The sequence below is a fragment of the Branchiostoma belcheri genome, unplaced genomic scaffold (genome assembly GCF_001625305.1).
Source record: "Branchiostoma belcheri isolate BF01 breed outbred unplaced genomic scaffold, Haploidv18h27 scaffold19, whole genome shotgun sequence".
Taxonomy (NCBI): domain Eukaryota; kingdom Metazoa; phylum Chordata; class Leptocardii; order Amphioxiformes; family Branchiostomatidae; genus Branchiostoma; species Branchiostoma belcheri.
In genome coordinates, this window is record NW_017803379.1 from 2,747,434 (window position 1) to 2,763,504 (window position 16,071).

The window sequence follows — 16,071 nt, forward strand, 5'->3', positions numbered from 1 at the left end:
GAACGCGAAATGAATAGATGAAAACTGAAACAACTACAGATGCTGTCTCATGGTTAGCCGTTCTAGAACACCACATCCGTTTTGGTAGCTTTACAAACAGTGATGCTTTCCGCGATGAAAACCAAAGAGATGTGAAATACTGGCTCACCCCGTAAATTCCCGCAGTGATCAAGGCCCCAGCTCCGATAGCTGAGCGCACGGCAGTCTTACTCCAGTCAGTCCGACCTGACCGGTAGTTGAAGTTCGGCTGGAGACAGTTCACGTTTTTCTCCATCTCTCCAGGGCGGTAAGCTGACGTCGTTAGCGACATCTTTAGCCCTTGGTCTCCTGCAACGCCGGAAGATGGGGGAATAAAACTGATGTTTTCTGTATAGCAGTAAAAATCCGCCCACTTATTTCTTCTGATCATGTCTGGTACCGTAATAAATTGTAGCCATCATCCGTAGTTTTCCGTGGTAGGCAGCGACACTAATTAGAGAGCGGGCGAAAACTACAGAGGATGGCACCCAGGCTAAATAAATTGGAAGAGTGAGAGGCAATAACGTTACAAGGCATATACAGTAGTAATAATCATCCTAAGAAAGAAAGAAAGCAAGCAACATCAATACTTAAATTGCACATGTTTAAACCAATCTGTTCCATGTAGATTATCGTGTTGCACACACTGGAGTTGGAATTGCTAATGGGGAGTTAGAAAATGTATGTACTATAGTTTACCTGCGATAGTCTTTGTCCAGGAGGTACATTTGGTAAACCGAGGCCTGAGGCACACCTTAGCGGCCACGGAAAGCGCCGTCCTAGCGGCTTGCATAATTCTCTTACGCTTCCGCACGCGTACACGGATTAGAAACGATTATAAAACGCTCTTGACGTCGTTATAACTTTGCTAGAAAGAGCTCTGAGAAGTCGAGAAAGCAGACACGACTAGCAGCAATGCTTCTCAACGACAGGCACAAGCAACTAACAAGTGCAAAGATAACAACAATAGATTCCGGAACGGGGTTGCCTTGGAAACCTTTGTTCTTGTACAATGATGAGTGACGTAGAGGCATTATTTTGTGACGTTCGATAAGCCCACACTGACTTCATTACATTATATGACATTAATTTTCATCTCAATGCGATTTTAACGTGTCAGAAATATGGAAGCAGGATTTCTTTCTGTATGACAATTGATTATTCTTCAGAATGAAGTAACCAACAATTCTCGAAGAACTTATCAGTAAGTCTAGGTTGTATCCTATGAAAACGTTCAAACAAACCCTTCAATATCATATAATTAGTCACAAGTTGTAAATCATACCCTTGTCAAAAGTCTGCTTTCAAAAATGCAAATACTTTGTCCCAAGGTTTCCCAAGAAATAAATAGACTTGGCCTCATGGTAAAGACATCTTTATTCCTGAATCAAAGTAAGAACCAAGAGAGAAGTGTGTAGTACCAGCATGAGAAGCTCCTCAAATGGAGAATCGTTGTCAAAAGAGAAGTGATTCAGAAGTTATTTGTATTACAGATGGATGCACTGTTATTAGATTCTACAAAGAGTACAATAGTCTTTGTAGTCTGTATGAAATGATTCTACTGTTCTCAATTACCTATAACTTTGAAAGCAATGCAAATATCCCATTCAATGTTACAGTTAAATGCTGCGTTTTTCTTTAGCCTTTAGCTTCAATCTAGAGTCACTACAGATTTTAACTACATGCAATATTTCTAGAATCTGTACATGCAATCTCTTAGACAACAATCTGAGAAAACAGAAATTTTTAAGTCATATTTACATGTAACGTTACACGTACGATTCAAGGACGAAAATGCTACTAGTATTTACAAGACTTGGTAGTATTTACATATTTCTTCTTCAACAAGATTAAAAATAGATGTTTAAGCACACAGCTGGATTTATCTGGGACATGCAAGTTAAAATACAACAGATTTATCAAAGACAACCACAGAGCTGAACACTTAAATCTCATTTCGTCTACTGCCTGGCCTGGGCCATATCTTAAGCAAACATAAAACACACACACACATCAGTACCAAAAACATTCACACACAAACAAAAGCTAAACAAGGGAAATTGTGAATAATAACAATCTATCTAATGGTGTCTCATTTCAAGCTAATATTCAATGAGGTTCCATCCAAGATACTGTCATTGTACAAAATCTAGTTCATTGTGATCTGAGTGACATATAAAATACAAGGTAAGTCATCTTTGCACTGCTCAGACATAAGAATTAAGTACAAGCAATCATAACACACAGCAATCATTACAATTGACAAGAGATTAAAATCTTCTGTATAAAACATTTTTACGTTAGTTGGCATGCAGTTACAAAGTTTTCTTGGAAATATTATTTTTCCTTTTATTTGATCCATATTTCCATGCAACATTATTGTCAAAGATGAGATGACTCCTCATCGCAAATGTAAATGTACTACCTTGTCATGACTATCTCATTGAAATTTAATACCTTAGCTAAAGAAACAGGTTTTCTATGCAATCATAACTCTTTTGTTTCATATCTGTCAGCATTGTCAAATGCTGTTCAATCAATTCAAATGCTTGGGTCAGTTGCAGTTTTGAGTTTAACTGCAAGGTGGCCAGCAACTTTCAACAACTGGATTTCAATAAATCAAGTTAACAGGTCCATGTGCCAAGAAGGCGACAAGGACTGTTCTACATTATCTATCTGCTTAGCATGCCAGCTTTCATGGCTCTGCCAAAATCTCTGTAGACAACTATTACATTCCAGATGTAAAAATCTCAGTCTCCTACAATATATATTCATTCATTCATTCTATATACTGCAATAGATATACTAGATGAGTTTTTCTTCATAATCTTCTTCACAATCACGCCACAGCAAAGTGATGCTGTGATAAAAACATTGCATTTCCACTGTGTAAAGCTCAGGAGGAAGAAGAAGAGCCGTATCTTGTTGCTTCCGTCCCTTCAATAAAACTCTCTAAGCGTAGGATTCAGTCTGCTCCTCGCTGGCTACTGTCTTCTCAGACCTGTCTTTCTTCTTCTTCTTCTTCCTGTGACGACTTTCCCCTGGAAACTTGTCTTCAGCACCCACGTACGTGTCTCCATCCTCTCCATAACTCAGTCTGAACGAAGAATGAAAGAAAAGGTCAGCAAAGACACAAAACAAATGCAGAATACTTGACATAAAAATGGACAAACAACACAGAACAGCAGAAGATTCTTTATTGCTGCACATTGAAAATCAATTTATACCAGTAAAAAAAATTGAAATGTCAACAAATGACATCAACTTGGGAAAGAGAAAGATTTTCTCATAATTTCATTTTGACAAAATTTACCAACACTGATATTTAAGAATGACTTTAAAAGTAGAGGGATTTGAAACGGAAAAACAATGACAACTTGGAACGTTTTGTCATGCAATATGTATTACAAGAGCTACGGTTTGCACGGTGCTGTCTTGTGGTGCATTTATAAGCATTAGACACTACATATAAGTGTTGATCACCTTGGGATACTAGTAGTCAACATTTCATCCTGTTCCACCTGTACTTGTGACCCAGGTGGTAGGTACCAGTTATCGCTGCATGTGAGAAGCAAACAAACACCACACCCGGGAGAGAAGGGACAGAACATTAACAGTGGTCTACACCAGGGAGTGTAAAATGTAGGCAGAGAATAGCAGGATATTAAATTGTGTACTGATTCAGATCAACGTTTTTGATGAACACAAGTAAACAATTAATGTTATAGTCTCTAGTTTCAGATCATTGCAGTAAAATGGATAAGACTTTAACTGCTCCAAAATGCTTTCACCAACACATTTGTAACACTGGTTCTAAAACAGAAACTATACTCTGCCACTATTTAGATATGAATCATGAGTATTGGGCAGCATGTAAAACTAAAACTGCAAGAGCACACCAAAGGCGACACCAGCAACTATGAGGCTTTGCAAGCATTGTTAAGGACTGAGCGAGTAAAAGAGAAAAAGTTTCTCCAGTGCACACACAGGAATAGCCCGGTCAAAGGAGGTCCTATCATTTTGTTTGCGTACTGTTTTCTGAGAATACAGACATTCTTTGCTTTTTCTCTCTTAAATGAAGTTGACTTTTACTTTGTACCGGATTATGTGTAGATTTTAGAGGGCCTTTTAATTTTCATGCATTTTGTATTCAGGACGCAATGTGGGCAAACCAGGCCCTTTGAGTTCCTTTTTCAAAAATTGAACTTGATTATAGTATTACATGTATATGCAAAGTTGGGAATTTCAGCACAGATGTGGTACAGTAACAGCATACTGAAGTCTGTTTCAGTGTGCTGTAACTGTCCTTTTAACTGTTAATCAAACTGCTTTAGTACATCATAACTGCCTCCTTTCTCTGTTTTCGAACATATGTACCAAATGCTTATTTCAAAGCTGTACCAAGATGTCCTGTGCCTACTTGTGCATTTACTCCACCACCAGTGCATGTGTGGGAGTTACAACAGTTAAATACTTGCCTTTTCCCTTTCTCTAAACGCCTGCTCCCCCTGAGGTAAGCATGCACACACAGTTAGGCAAACACTCAGTGGGAGAGAGTTCAAAAACAATCAAACTTCAAAGTTCATCAAGCCAAGACCAACTGGGCTGACAGATGCTTCAATGTTCATCTAGCCAACTGTTGTTGGCAGATGCTTGAAAGTGAGTTGTCTGCCACTGAAGGACAGGAAAGTTCCAGTAAAGTCTGTCAGGGGGAGATCTAGACTTACTGAGCGAGCAGGTGTAGAAAGTTGCCACTGGGGGAACTCCTAGGGTTCAGCACAAAGGGAAGAGGAAATCACACAGATGAAGAAATGCCACACAGAAAGCAGAAAAGTTCACATCGATCTCTGAAGTTAGTAGTCACACAAGCTGTCGCTAATGGCAAGCAAAATGAAACAAAACTTGTTATGAAATAAACAAATTTGCTAGAAAGCAGCTACAGGTGAATTGAACTTTTTAATAGATTAATCTTACTGCATGGTATATGCTGGCCCCTGTGTATCTTGCAGTGTGTTGTCTTCACCCATTTCCTTTCCATTTTGCCTTTAATATAAGAAGATTTTTTGTGTTTATGGGGTGCATGTAGGATATCTGCACTAAATCTTTATGATGCTGGATGGTGCTATTCTAAGTATTTTTGTGAAATACGATAAAAAAGGTGCTACAACTTACAAGAACAAAAAACACTACAACTTGGCTAACATGGATTTTCTTCATGCTAGATGACTGATGTATGAGTATGGAAATTTGTGCGTGCATGCTTAAAGTATAGGACATGTGAAATCCCTTTGCACACCAGAGAGTGTTGAGATGAGACAGAGTGATAGGAAAGCAGCATTCAAAATCACATCAAAAACCAATTTGCCAATGTGACAGTTACCAAGCATTCAAAATGACACAAAGCAGTTTTTAACAAAGCAGAAGACATACTCAACAGCAATTGAGATAACAACTCTTCCAAGACTTGCATAATGCAAGAACAACTGAATTGTGTTTTAGAGACACATGTGGAATACGTACCGAGAGGCACTGTCGGGATAAGCTTGGTCCAGAGCAGAGCTTGTCACCGCGGTGGTTTGTGTCGCGTATCCTGACGATGAGTGTCCGCCGTCTGTTATCGTGTACGGTTTCAGGGGCGGCGGGATCTCGGTGTCATGGTCATCCCAGGACACCTGCGACCGCGGGTCAGCGAATGCCGCCGTGGACGGGAAACCTGACATCAGCTTAGCCACCTGGAACTTTTCCTGTGGACAAAGGAAGGAATCAGTCTTCACTAAATGCTTGTGTCTACTTGTACCTGTCTTAGGTGGGATGGTTAGGGCTGGTTGGGTACCATGCATTTATGAAGTTCTGAAAACTGTACAGTAGTATTCTTGGGGGCATTCTGAAAGGGAACTGAGGTTCTCAAATGTTAGCACAGATATCAGGATCTAAATTAACTATGATAATTACTAACCTCCTCTAAAGGAAACTATGCTAATTATGACTGTGATGTCTTCCTATCAAGCTACACTGTAACTAAACTAACAATCATTGATATCCTTATCACCAGCTATCTTAATCCTTACACCACTTTGTTATATACTAGCCACCATGTCCTTATCCCAGCTAAAGTAACATGCTGTTTTAATGCTACCATGTCGGCTCGGAACATCTCATCAGCATACGCCTCCTCGATGATTTTTTTGGCTTTGAAATGATTCTAATTGAACAGAGAAGGGGAGTAACAAAAGGAATAAACAAGCATAACAAAAGATATAAGATGAGACTATGAAATTAAACTTGTGACAATAATACAGGGTAACATAGAACAGGTTTGAAAATCATACATCATCAGGAAGTCAAAAGATTTGTTCAGCAACAACACAGTAAAAGATGTAAAAATCTTGTACCTTCCTGATAGCCAGTCTGACAGATGCAGGAACATCAGGAATCATGTAAGCAATGATCCACTTCACAGCAAACACCAGATGCTATAAGGAATACAATAGAAAAGACATCATTGCAAAGTCACTAAAAGACAGACTGATGAAGCAATGCTGTAAGCATTTTCATTACACTGTACATGTACATCAGTGGCACAGACAGTTCACTTCTGAAAATAGTTTCATCAGGTTAGTGACTCACTGAATACAGAGACTCTTTTTACACGACCAAGACTTCAGCATTTTATTCAGCCAACATTCTGGTGACCTTCCTTAGGGCAATTCTGACAGTCACCAAACTGTTGGCCGAATAAAAGAATTGGTTGTGTGAAGAGTCTTTTCATTCAGTTCACTTCTGTTTGCTTGAGAGTCTTGGAGATCTGCACATGCAGATGTTGTAGCCTAAAACAATTGTACATTATACATGTACTTCAATGTAGTAAATCTATCTGCCACAAAAGTCTTCCCCTACCTCGAACACAATGACGACCCAGAGCTTGTCGATGGTGGAGAAACTCTGGAAGTAGCTGGCAGTGAAGGCCACCAGGAAGGCGTTACTGATGACTCCTGCCACGTTCACAAACTCCAGGATGGAGTACCAGGTACCTGGATAGGGACAGGCAAAAACATGGAAGACATTTTGTTAACCTAGAGATAATGGATCATGTTTATGCAGGGAAGGCAAGGGAATGGAGGACAAAAACTTTCAGTTGCAGTCATGCCTTCAAGTACCAGAGTGATCAACCAAGGATTGAGGTGTTCAAAAGCTTGTTTTTTCCTAGAACTATTGTAGAGTGGAAGAAACTTGCTGCCACCGAGTACAGTTGTTACACCAGCCATACAGATACATATACATGAATTCTAAACTTTGGTTAAACATTACACATCATGAGTTTGACAGAAGAAGAAAAAAAAGTAGCTTACCAATGTCCTGAGCAATGAGGGCCAGCGGCCGCCTGTTCCACCACAGCAGTCTGCGAGCGTCCACTCTCATGTCAAACAGGTTGGTCAGTATGGCCAGCAGGGGGGCCAGAGGGAAGGACGCTGCAAAGAGCTGGGGAGGGGGGCAGACATACAGGTCAGTGGTTACATGGAACACCAAATTCTTTGCAACTGTCAGATTATTTTTTACATCAGACTTATTCCTCAGCAAGACATCTGGAGCTGCATGGTTCCATTTAGAACCTTTATTCAACCTGCCACTGATTGACTCAAAATATAGATGAAGTTTAATATCTAACTCACCATCTGATATCCATACTGTATGACCTTCTCGTTGTACTCAGACAGGGTGAAGTCTCCCAGCTCAGGTTTCTGTCTCTCCTTCTCTATGAAGTCATTCACAGGCAGGCGGGTGTCAGCCGTGTCGATAGACTTGTCCACCTTGTTGTTAAAACAACACTTACACTGCTTCCACTTCTTCTTCAACCAACTGGAATAACAAAGATCGAATGTACTGGTGAATTCTCCTGTTGTAACAGGTATATCTGTGATTTTTTTCAGTCTTTCATCCTTCATTCAACTCTGCATTCAAAATCCTTTGTTCTTGCAAGGCCCTGTATTTGGTGCTGATAGTCTGATGTGCCTTCCATACATTGTATGGTACCTGTCCTTGGTGCTGATTGGATGGTTCAACTGTGCATTCCAGACATTTCTTATGTATTGTACCTGTCCTTGGTGCTGATTATATAGTCTAAATGTGCCTTCCAAAAATTGACTATATTTGGTACCTGTCCTTGGTGCTGATTAGATAGTCTGACTGTGCCTTCCACACATTTACTTTGTTTTGCTATGTTTGGTACCTGTCCTTGGTGCTGATTGTATAGTCTAAATCTGCCTTCCATACATTAATTTGCATTTTCCCTGTCCCTGGTGCTGATATGAGGATCTTACAACTTTTAAGGACACTAACAATAAAACACACTGATAAATACTTACGGTAGCAGGAGGTCGGTGAAGACTTTGGGTGCAGGTTTGAAGAGCATGAGGATGAGAACCTGGAAGGACAGTTCTGACATACACGTCTCATCTACGCCACAGTCGTCCTTCAGAGGGAGTCCGAACCACGTGAAAAACGTTTCGCCATGCTGAACAGGGAAGAAAAAGACAGGTTGTAAAGTTGTGATGAAAGAATTACTATGTCTTTTGTGCTTTAAAATCAACAACAATCTGTTCAATGTTACACTTGACTTATGTCTAAGATGTGATGCATCTGTTGCTATTTTTGTTGGACAGATGTTTTTGTTGGTTTATTTTCTGTCTTGGAACCCATATTCAAGGATTGAACTGTTGGAGTCACATCATGAAGACATACTGTACCTTTCTCACAAAAGCGATGTAGAACAGTGAGGCATAGCTGTTAGCAAACTGGAACGCAAAGAGCTTGATGATCAGGGCATCATCATATCTGGTCTGCGTTCGGAAGTTTTCTGTAAGAGAATGGAAATGTCAATAGAGATGACCTGCCAATATTTACAAAATCTACAACAAAGGAGAGATGTAAGCTACAAGATCACATACTTGACTTAGTATTAATAAACAGAGAAGTCTATAAAGAATGAAGGCTAAATGCCAATTGTTTATGTACAAGTCTAAATGTGACAAACTCAACTACAATTGGACCAAGAACTTACCCCAGTCTGTTAACTTCACAGCTATCCACTTGTACACCTATAGGTAGAACATGTAAGAGTTAGCAACTGTTGTAATGGTTTCCTTTGGTTTAGTTACAAAATAAACATTCAACATGTTATGCTATATAATTTTTTTTCATTTCTATGTCAAAGTTCAGAGATTACTGACCCATCCCAGGAGCATGATAGACACTGCATTCATGCAGGATGAGCAGACAGTGGACAGCATCAGTCTCGTGAACATGTCTCCGCTCTGAAAGAAGATGCGCGCCCAGACTCGGTAGATGATGACTCCTATCATGCTGATGATCACGATACAAATCTGGCCACAAAACATGGACATTATTAGTTTAAAAACTTAAGATCTAATATTCTCTCTTTATCATTAGGATTGGACTTTGGAGTTCTTGAAGAAACATTTAGGTAGCTATCAGTTATTGGATGGATAATGTCAACGATAAAAGCTATGTTTATTGTTAATACCTTCATAACTATGCTAGACCTCTGTACCTGTCATATTGTAGGTGTGAATGTACTATTTTGTTTAATAGTGTAACACTTTTAAGTGATGTTACCATTTTCTAGTGCTTGATGTGTCCAAATACTACTCATTCTACAAATACAGAATTGTATAGAAGAATGCTGGTAGTCACAGCAAAGCATTAGGCATTATGAGCAAGAAAACAGTGTTTATACATACCCACCACATAACCAGACAGAGTGCTGGAGAGAGGAGATACAGGAAGCCAAGTGTTTTATTGGAGCCTGGTGCAACAGAATAAAGTAGGGGAGAAATGTGCAGTACAAGGTCAGATGTGCAAAGATCTGGCAAGGAGCACTTTATTCTTTGTACTGTAGGATCAGAGGTACATCGAATTCTAATGGACAACAATCCAAGCTATCATCACCAACTTCGAAAACCTAGGAGAGAAAGTATTCAGTTTCTACGTTAGAGCACATATCAAAAAGGAAATCCAGTAAGTGATGTCTGTTTTTTAAAAAACATTTTTTACTTACCATCAATATGACGACAGAGCATGAAGTAAGAAACTTGGTGAACTGTTTCTGGAATGGGTAGTACCACACTTCCTGCCCTGTCACTGGGTCCTGGACAACACAACCACAACCGTCATTAAGGTAAAATGCTGAACTTTTCTTCAATACAAGGGTGCACAAGGATCAAATCTTCAACAAACACTGTCGCCTTCATCAGGATAAAAAAAGACCAATCACTTCCGAATGTAAACCAGTGACCTGTGACGAGTCCGTAACTCTAGTGGGTTTATGTTTGACAGTTAATTTTAAATACTACTTGCCTTGTGAGCACGTTATCAGAACAACAGATTAAAATTATCATTTTTTCCAGGAGTGTCAGAGCACATCAAGGGAAGATTGATTCCCACATACCTCTTTGACCTTTGTACCGTAGAACTGAGGCCTGTCTGGCTCTGTGTTCTCAAAGTTGTCCACGTCCCACTCATAGGCCAGGGTGGCATTCCTTCTCTTCCATACCTCCAGGAAAATTGTGCCTTGAAAAAGACAAAATAAAATTCTTCAAAACGTCTCCAGCAACTGAATTCTTTTTATCATGGGAAAGACTGTTATGTAATGATATGAAAAAGAATACGATTCCCTCAATGCTCTTAAGAATTTCAAGATATATTCAGTTGAATTCCCACGCACAATCATATATCACATAAATTTCACCATTGTTTAAAAGAGATAGTTTAAAGGTTTGAATTCAGGCAATTGAAACAGCCATTACTCATTTAGATAAGTATTTAGAATGTTTGAAGCGACTGTATGTACTTACCCCACAGACATATGACCAGTGCAAAGTATGGTGTCGCTGCATTATCAAAAGACTCCTTTATAATGCCTAATGTGTCCTCAGCAAAGTCTGCAATGCTAAACACGGAAGAAAAGAGGAAAAGAAACTGATTACTTTTCCCTTATAAGTGTTATAATGCCACAGAATGTTGCATATATTTCCATCCTTGAGTACAAAATGGGGACTGTAGGAATATCATTAAAATGCTGGTAAATCATATCTACACATTGCTTTCATTTTTAGAAGAGCTATGAAGTGTTTTGAATACAAGTACAGGAATCATATTTTGGCAACAGGTCAAAGGTAAAGCTTATAATTTTCAGATGCCTCCATGATGTCACAGACAATCTTTGGATACCAAACTGCACCACACAATAAACTTTTTCAACATTCCATCTATCTTATAAAAGCTAATAATTCAAATGATAGACTAAGAGTGTTTTTTTAAAGAAAACTACTAGTATGTAATATATGTAGATGACTTACGTTGACAGCAGACTTGAGTCGGTTTGGTTGGATGCTAGACGTGTGCCGTTAATTAACGATGTGTTGGTGTCAGGGACCTCTGTCTGCAGTTCCCTGCCATTCTGGAACCTCAGAATACTAGATACAACAATAAAACAAAATACATTATTTAACTTGACAGTTGACAATTTTTTTCTGTGTGTTAAATCTCAAACATCCAAGTGCTGTATGATCGTTTCCTGTTTGGTTCTTCATACAATTCATATATTGTATATTCACAAATTTAAAAGAAAACGCATTCTTTAAAAACACATAATATGATACCAATGCCTAAACATGTCATAATCAAGAAATACCATCTTAAACCCTAGATTCTTTACTGCTTGTGTGTTGTGATATAAGTACAAGCCTCACCTGAGGTACAGCCCGTAGAAGAAGATACACAGTCCCAGCAGTGTGGGGAACCACAGTGTGGTGATGAGTGTTCCCTGCCAGGCAAAGTAGAACCCGATCTTCTCCCCAAAGTAGTTCCTGATCTTCCACATGGGCTGGTACTTGGTCCACAGGGTCCAGGTGTCGCTCAGGTCCTGCCGAGGGTCGTCCCGGTAGTCCCACTCCGACGGGCCCTTCCTGCGCCGCTTCCGGTTCCTGTTCTCGTCCTCGTCTTCGTACTCGAACTCGGCCTCGTCGTGCAGGATGAAGGCGTCCTGGTACGAGCCCCGCATCAGCAGGTATGGAAGCCCTTTGGGACACATGATATGTTCAGGGAGCGGACTCGCCACCTGTAACGCCCTAACGCTAGAACCGTGGACAACGTCTTGTCGACTACTTGCCTGACCGGCGGCACTCTCGTGGTCAACAAAAGCGCTGTTCTCAAATGACATGGGAGCGGCAGTAGTGATGCCAGATTTAGCAGTGCTGTCCTCATTGTCACCATCCACAATATGACTACCAGCAGTATGGTTAGTTGGAACAGTAGCATTGGTAGGTTTAAGCACACCTGTCCATAAAGAGTGCAATTTGTGCCATTATCATCAAGTCTTAGACTAAGGTTTATCTCTACAGATGCATGTATTACTAACTAACTGTTAGTGCAGTTAAAAGTGAAATGATATAATTTGTGAGAAAGCTGCTACCAGTACTTGTGTAAACGGCCTACCTTTTGCTCTCATCCCATCATCCTCTCTCTTGGTTTCCCTGATGTCGATGTTGATCAAAATGTGATGAACCTGGAAACAACAGAAGTTCAGCAAATCATAAACAAAATCTGTCTATCTTACATGTATGTCTCAATAAGCAAAGATCGGTCAGCATAATTATATTAAAAACTCAGACTCTTAAATCCTCAACTTAATACAGTCAATATCTCAATCTTTGTGTAGATAGAGACAGTAAACACAATTCCTAAGAAGGGAGGTGACTTACCAACAAAGACCTTGTAGCTGGTCTGAAGAAGGTGTCTTCATTTTCGATGCCATGGAAGAGGAAGCGCTTGCTATGCTCGAAAGGTGCGCTGACATAATCAGCTGCAAATATAGTGATTTGACAATAAAATTCAGTAACTAGTCTAAGAACACTGAATGCACAGACATGACAGAAGTGGTATACATGTACTAGATACACTTGTGAAATACATGGTGATGGGAGCTTTCAGTACATTCACAACAGGATGTGGTCAAACAATTTACATGGTTCGTCGATGAAGGTTAGACATCCAGGTAATACGATACGCCAAAAAACAGTTACTCAAGAAACTGGATATGATTTTACATGGTTCTATACATCATGACTAATGTTTTGTACTGTGCAACAACCATATACATGTGCATGTACATTGAACTGCCAGAGTGTTGTCAAATCAAGCTGATCTACATGTACAAAGAAGTAACAAAATGAATGTCAAGCTTTGACACACTGTGACATGCACAGTCAGAATGACTGACAAGACAAACAGACAACACCGTACCCAGGTCTGTCACACATTGGAGGTGGCAGGAGAAAAAGAGACAAACATGTCAGCACACATATTGAGTAACACCATACATATATTAGTAACATTACAAAATACATGTACTACAAATAACACACGCAACACACAGTCAGAGTAATGTTTTAGGACAAAGCGACAAAAGCAATAAAAATATGTAACATTTACTGTGTATCAATTTGATAAGCCTGTAGCGTTATATAGGAAGCTAAGAAAAAGAAGACAAATAAACATATCATTCAAGAAACTGTGAGTAAACATAATCTTACCTTCATCATCAGTTTCTAGATATTGGTATAGTCTGCCGAGCAAACCTCTGTATGGTTTCTTCTCTATTTTGGCCTGAACAAATGAGACCCAATAACACCAATAAGACAATCATCACAATGATGTTGGTGGTCATAAAAATATCTGCCAAATTAACACACATGTTGTACATATTATTAGATAAGATGACTAGATAATATTAGATAATATGTGATTTTCTGGTCATATGTTCACTGACTTTTCATATATAGCAAAATACATGTAGTTTGTTTCTACTGTAATCTTTATTAACCAGAGTCCATGATGACTGTTCTACACTAAACCTGTTATTGACCTTGCAGAGGACACAAAAATGTGACTCATTGCAAAAGATCATGTCAGGAATCCATGATTGATTGTTGCTGACAGAATTGACCATGAAATATTTATGAAACCGGAAAGTCTTGTACATGACAAACAAGTATATGTTATCCTAATGAAAATATTATTATAATGAAAATGTCCCGCATTTTGTGATAACAGATATATATTTATATACAACATATGTTTTAATCAAATTTGGCTCCATTTTGTATCTATGGTATTCAGCAAGAAAGTTTAAAACCTAACTTTTGAGTCAGCAATATTAGATGACATGTAATCCATGTTCAACAAAATGAACATATCTTTCTCTGGCTGCCATAAAACAAAATGGCCATTTGAAGGAAAGGTCACTTGGGACTTGATATACCAACACTGCTCACACCCAATCTACATCAAAACAATACATCTCCACCCAGTATGGCCCCCAGGGTATGAATATTTTATTACCTGCAACTGGTTTCAGCGATGGCCAGAACTGAATCGTGTGTTTACCCCACCTAGTTACAAGTGTTTACGACACGACCTGGTGATATTGATGCATATGTGTGTGTATTTTGATACCCATAGTTTAACTTAACACTTTTTACTCGATACGAGAAGAATTTTGAAATCTAAAGCATCTTCACAGATTGATGTTATATGTGTTTATGCCACATTTATATCATCATATTGATTTTTTAATATCAGTTAACACAATATAATATAGTGATCGTGTGATCAGAAAGAGGGACTACATGTACAGTATGCACTTAGGCTTTACTTCCTTCATTTATGAAGTCTGTCAGGAAGATACTTTGCAATAAGAATTTAGCCAAAATATTCATGTTTAGCATCAGACTGAGATGCTGACCTTGCTTGGAAATTTTGCTGGTTTAATATTTGTGGCAGATGGTGGACCTTTTGTCAAATTTGATGAGAAAATGGCCATAATGATGGTATAATGTTTTGACAGAAACTGTCCAGACTTATGTTTCCTTGTCCACAATCTGACTTTTGATGGGTCATGGAGTGGGAACATTCTGGCTTTAGTTACTAAAATACTGGTAATGAAGTTTTTATGAGGACACTGTCAGGTACTAACTAAATCAACAACATTATAGAATATGTAACCTTTTTTGTAAAATTATCTAAACCTCTTGCTAGCGCTGATGGGTCATGCTATTAAAGGTTTTCATATTATGCCTTATTCTTTTCAAACATCAGTTCAACTAAAGCCTCCCTGATGAATTAACCAACTTGTGGTTAAATTAGACTGTGATTTGTAGGTCAGTGTTTGAGGCGTGAATGGCATGGCCTCAATGTAGACAACCATGCACATTTGTTTTCCGTTTTTCAGGCATGTGTACTTCTAGTATTCCTAGCATGTTGGCAGAACGTATTGCGCCTGCATGAAACCTGTAACGTATTGTGCATAGCACTTTGGCAGAATGTCTAACTTGTTCAAGGTTGTGCTGTGTCTATAGTTTTAAATTAAAATGTTGTGTTGTAAAAGATATCCTCTGCAACAGACAAAATTCTGGAGCAACGTTGACTAAACATCCAACAGAAACCAAGGAATGGAAAATCTGGGTTTCAAGCAGCCGCACTACATTCTGCCGACATGCTATTAAAATCATGGTAAATAAAAGCTCACTTTCAACCTTTTTGTTGGTTACTGCCTGGCCAATTTGATACTGTTTTGCCAATTTGATACTGTACAGCAGCCTCCAAAAGATCAGCTTGGAGATTAAGGAACACCAAAGGAACAAAAACTGAATACAATGTTGATGCAATCGCTATGGGCTGTGCTACCATATGTTCAGCATATAGGTTTACATGTACTCACCCCTGCTAATGGCATCTCCAGCTTCACCTTCTCAGCTTCCCTGCTCAGTTTCTCGAAGGGACAGTGGATCTTCACCACCATGTTGTCCCCAATCTCCTCGTCTTCCATCTCCAGACCCTCCTCCCTCATCTTCTGCGTAAACTTCTGTCTGTCCGCAATCCTCCTCTCCCACTTGTAGTCCTTCTCTATGTCCAGGTCCGGGTTCCTGTACACTAACACGTAGTCTATCCGCTTTGGCACGGGGGGCGGTGGGGGAG

General features: G+C 39.3%; 1 protein-coding gene across 1 annotated transcript in view; it reads right to left on the reverse strand.

Annotated features, from left to right (window-relative positions):
* Positions 1–1,566: 1,566 nt before the first annotated feature.
* The window catches only part of LOC109467943 (anoctamin-4-like), a 16,550-nt gene continuing 2,045 nt past the window's right edge, over positions 1,567–16,071 (reverse strand). The window contains 23 exon segments of the mRNA XM_019766115.1: positions 1,567–3,115; positions 3,502–3,576; positions 4,497–4,526; positions 4,746–4,784; positions 4,993–5,061; positions 5,539–5,762; positions 6,411–6,491; positions 6,916–7,049; positions 7,368–7,497; positions 7,689–7,875; positions 8,382–8,530; positions 8,763–8,872; positions 9,077–9,113; positions 9,246–9,398; positions 10,094–10,183; positions 10,484–10,605; positions 10,890–10,984; positions 11,394–11,510; positions 11,787–12,114; positions 12,532–12,601; positions 12,798–12,898; positions 13,629–13,701; positions 15,815–16,071. The exon segment at positions 15,815–16,071 is cut by the window's right edge and continues 21 nt beyond it. Of these exon segments, the coding sequence (XP_019621674.1) occupies positions 2,971–3,115; positions 3,502–3,576; positions 4,497–4,526; positions 4,746–4,784; positions 4,993–5,061; positions 5,539–5,762; positions 6,411–6,491; positions 6,916–7,049; positions 7,368–7,497; positions 7,689–7,875; positions 8,382–8,530; positions 8,763–8,872; positions 9,077–9,113; positions 9,246–9,398; positions 10,094–10,183; positions 10,484–10,605; positions 10,890–10,984; positions 11,394–11,510; positions 11,787–12,114; positions 12,532–12,601; positions 12,798–12,898; positions 13,629–13,701; positions 15,815–16,071 (2,816 nt within the window). The 3' untranslated portion in view covers positions 1,567–2,970.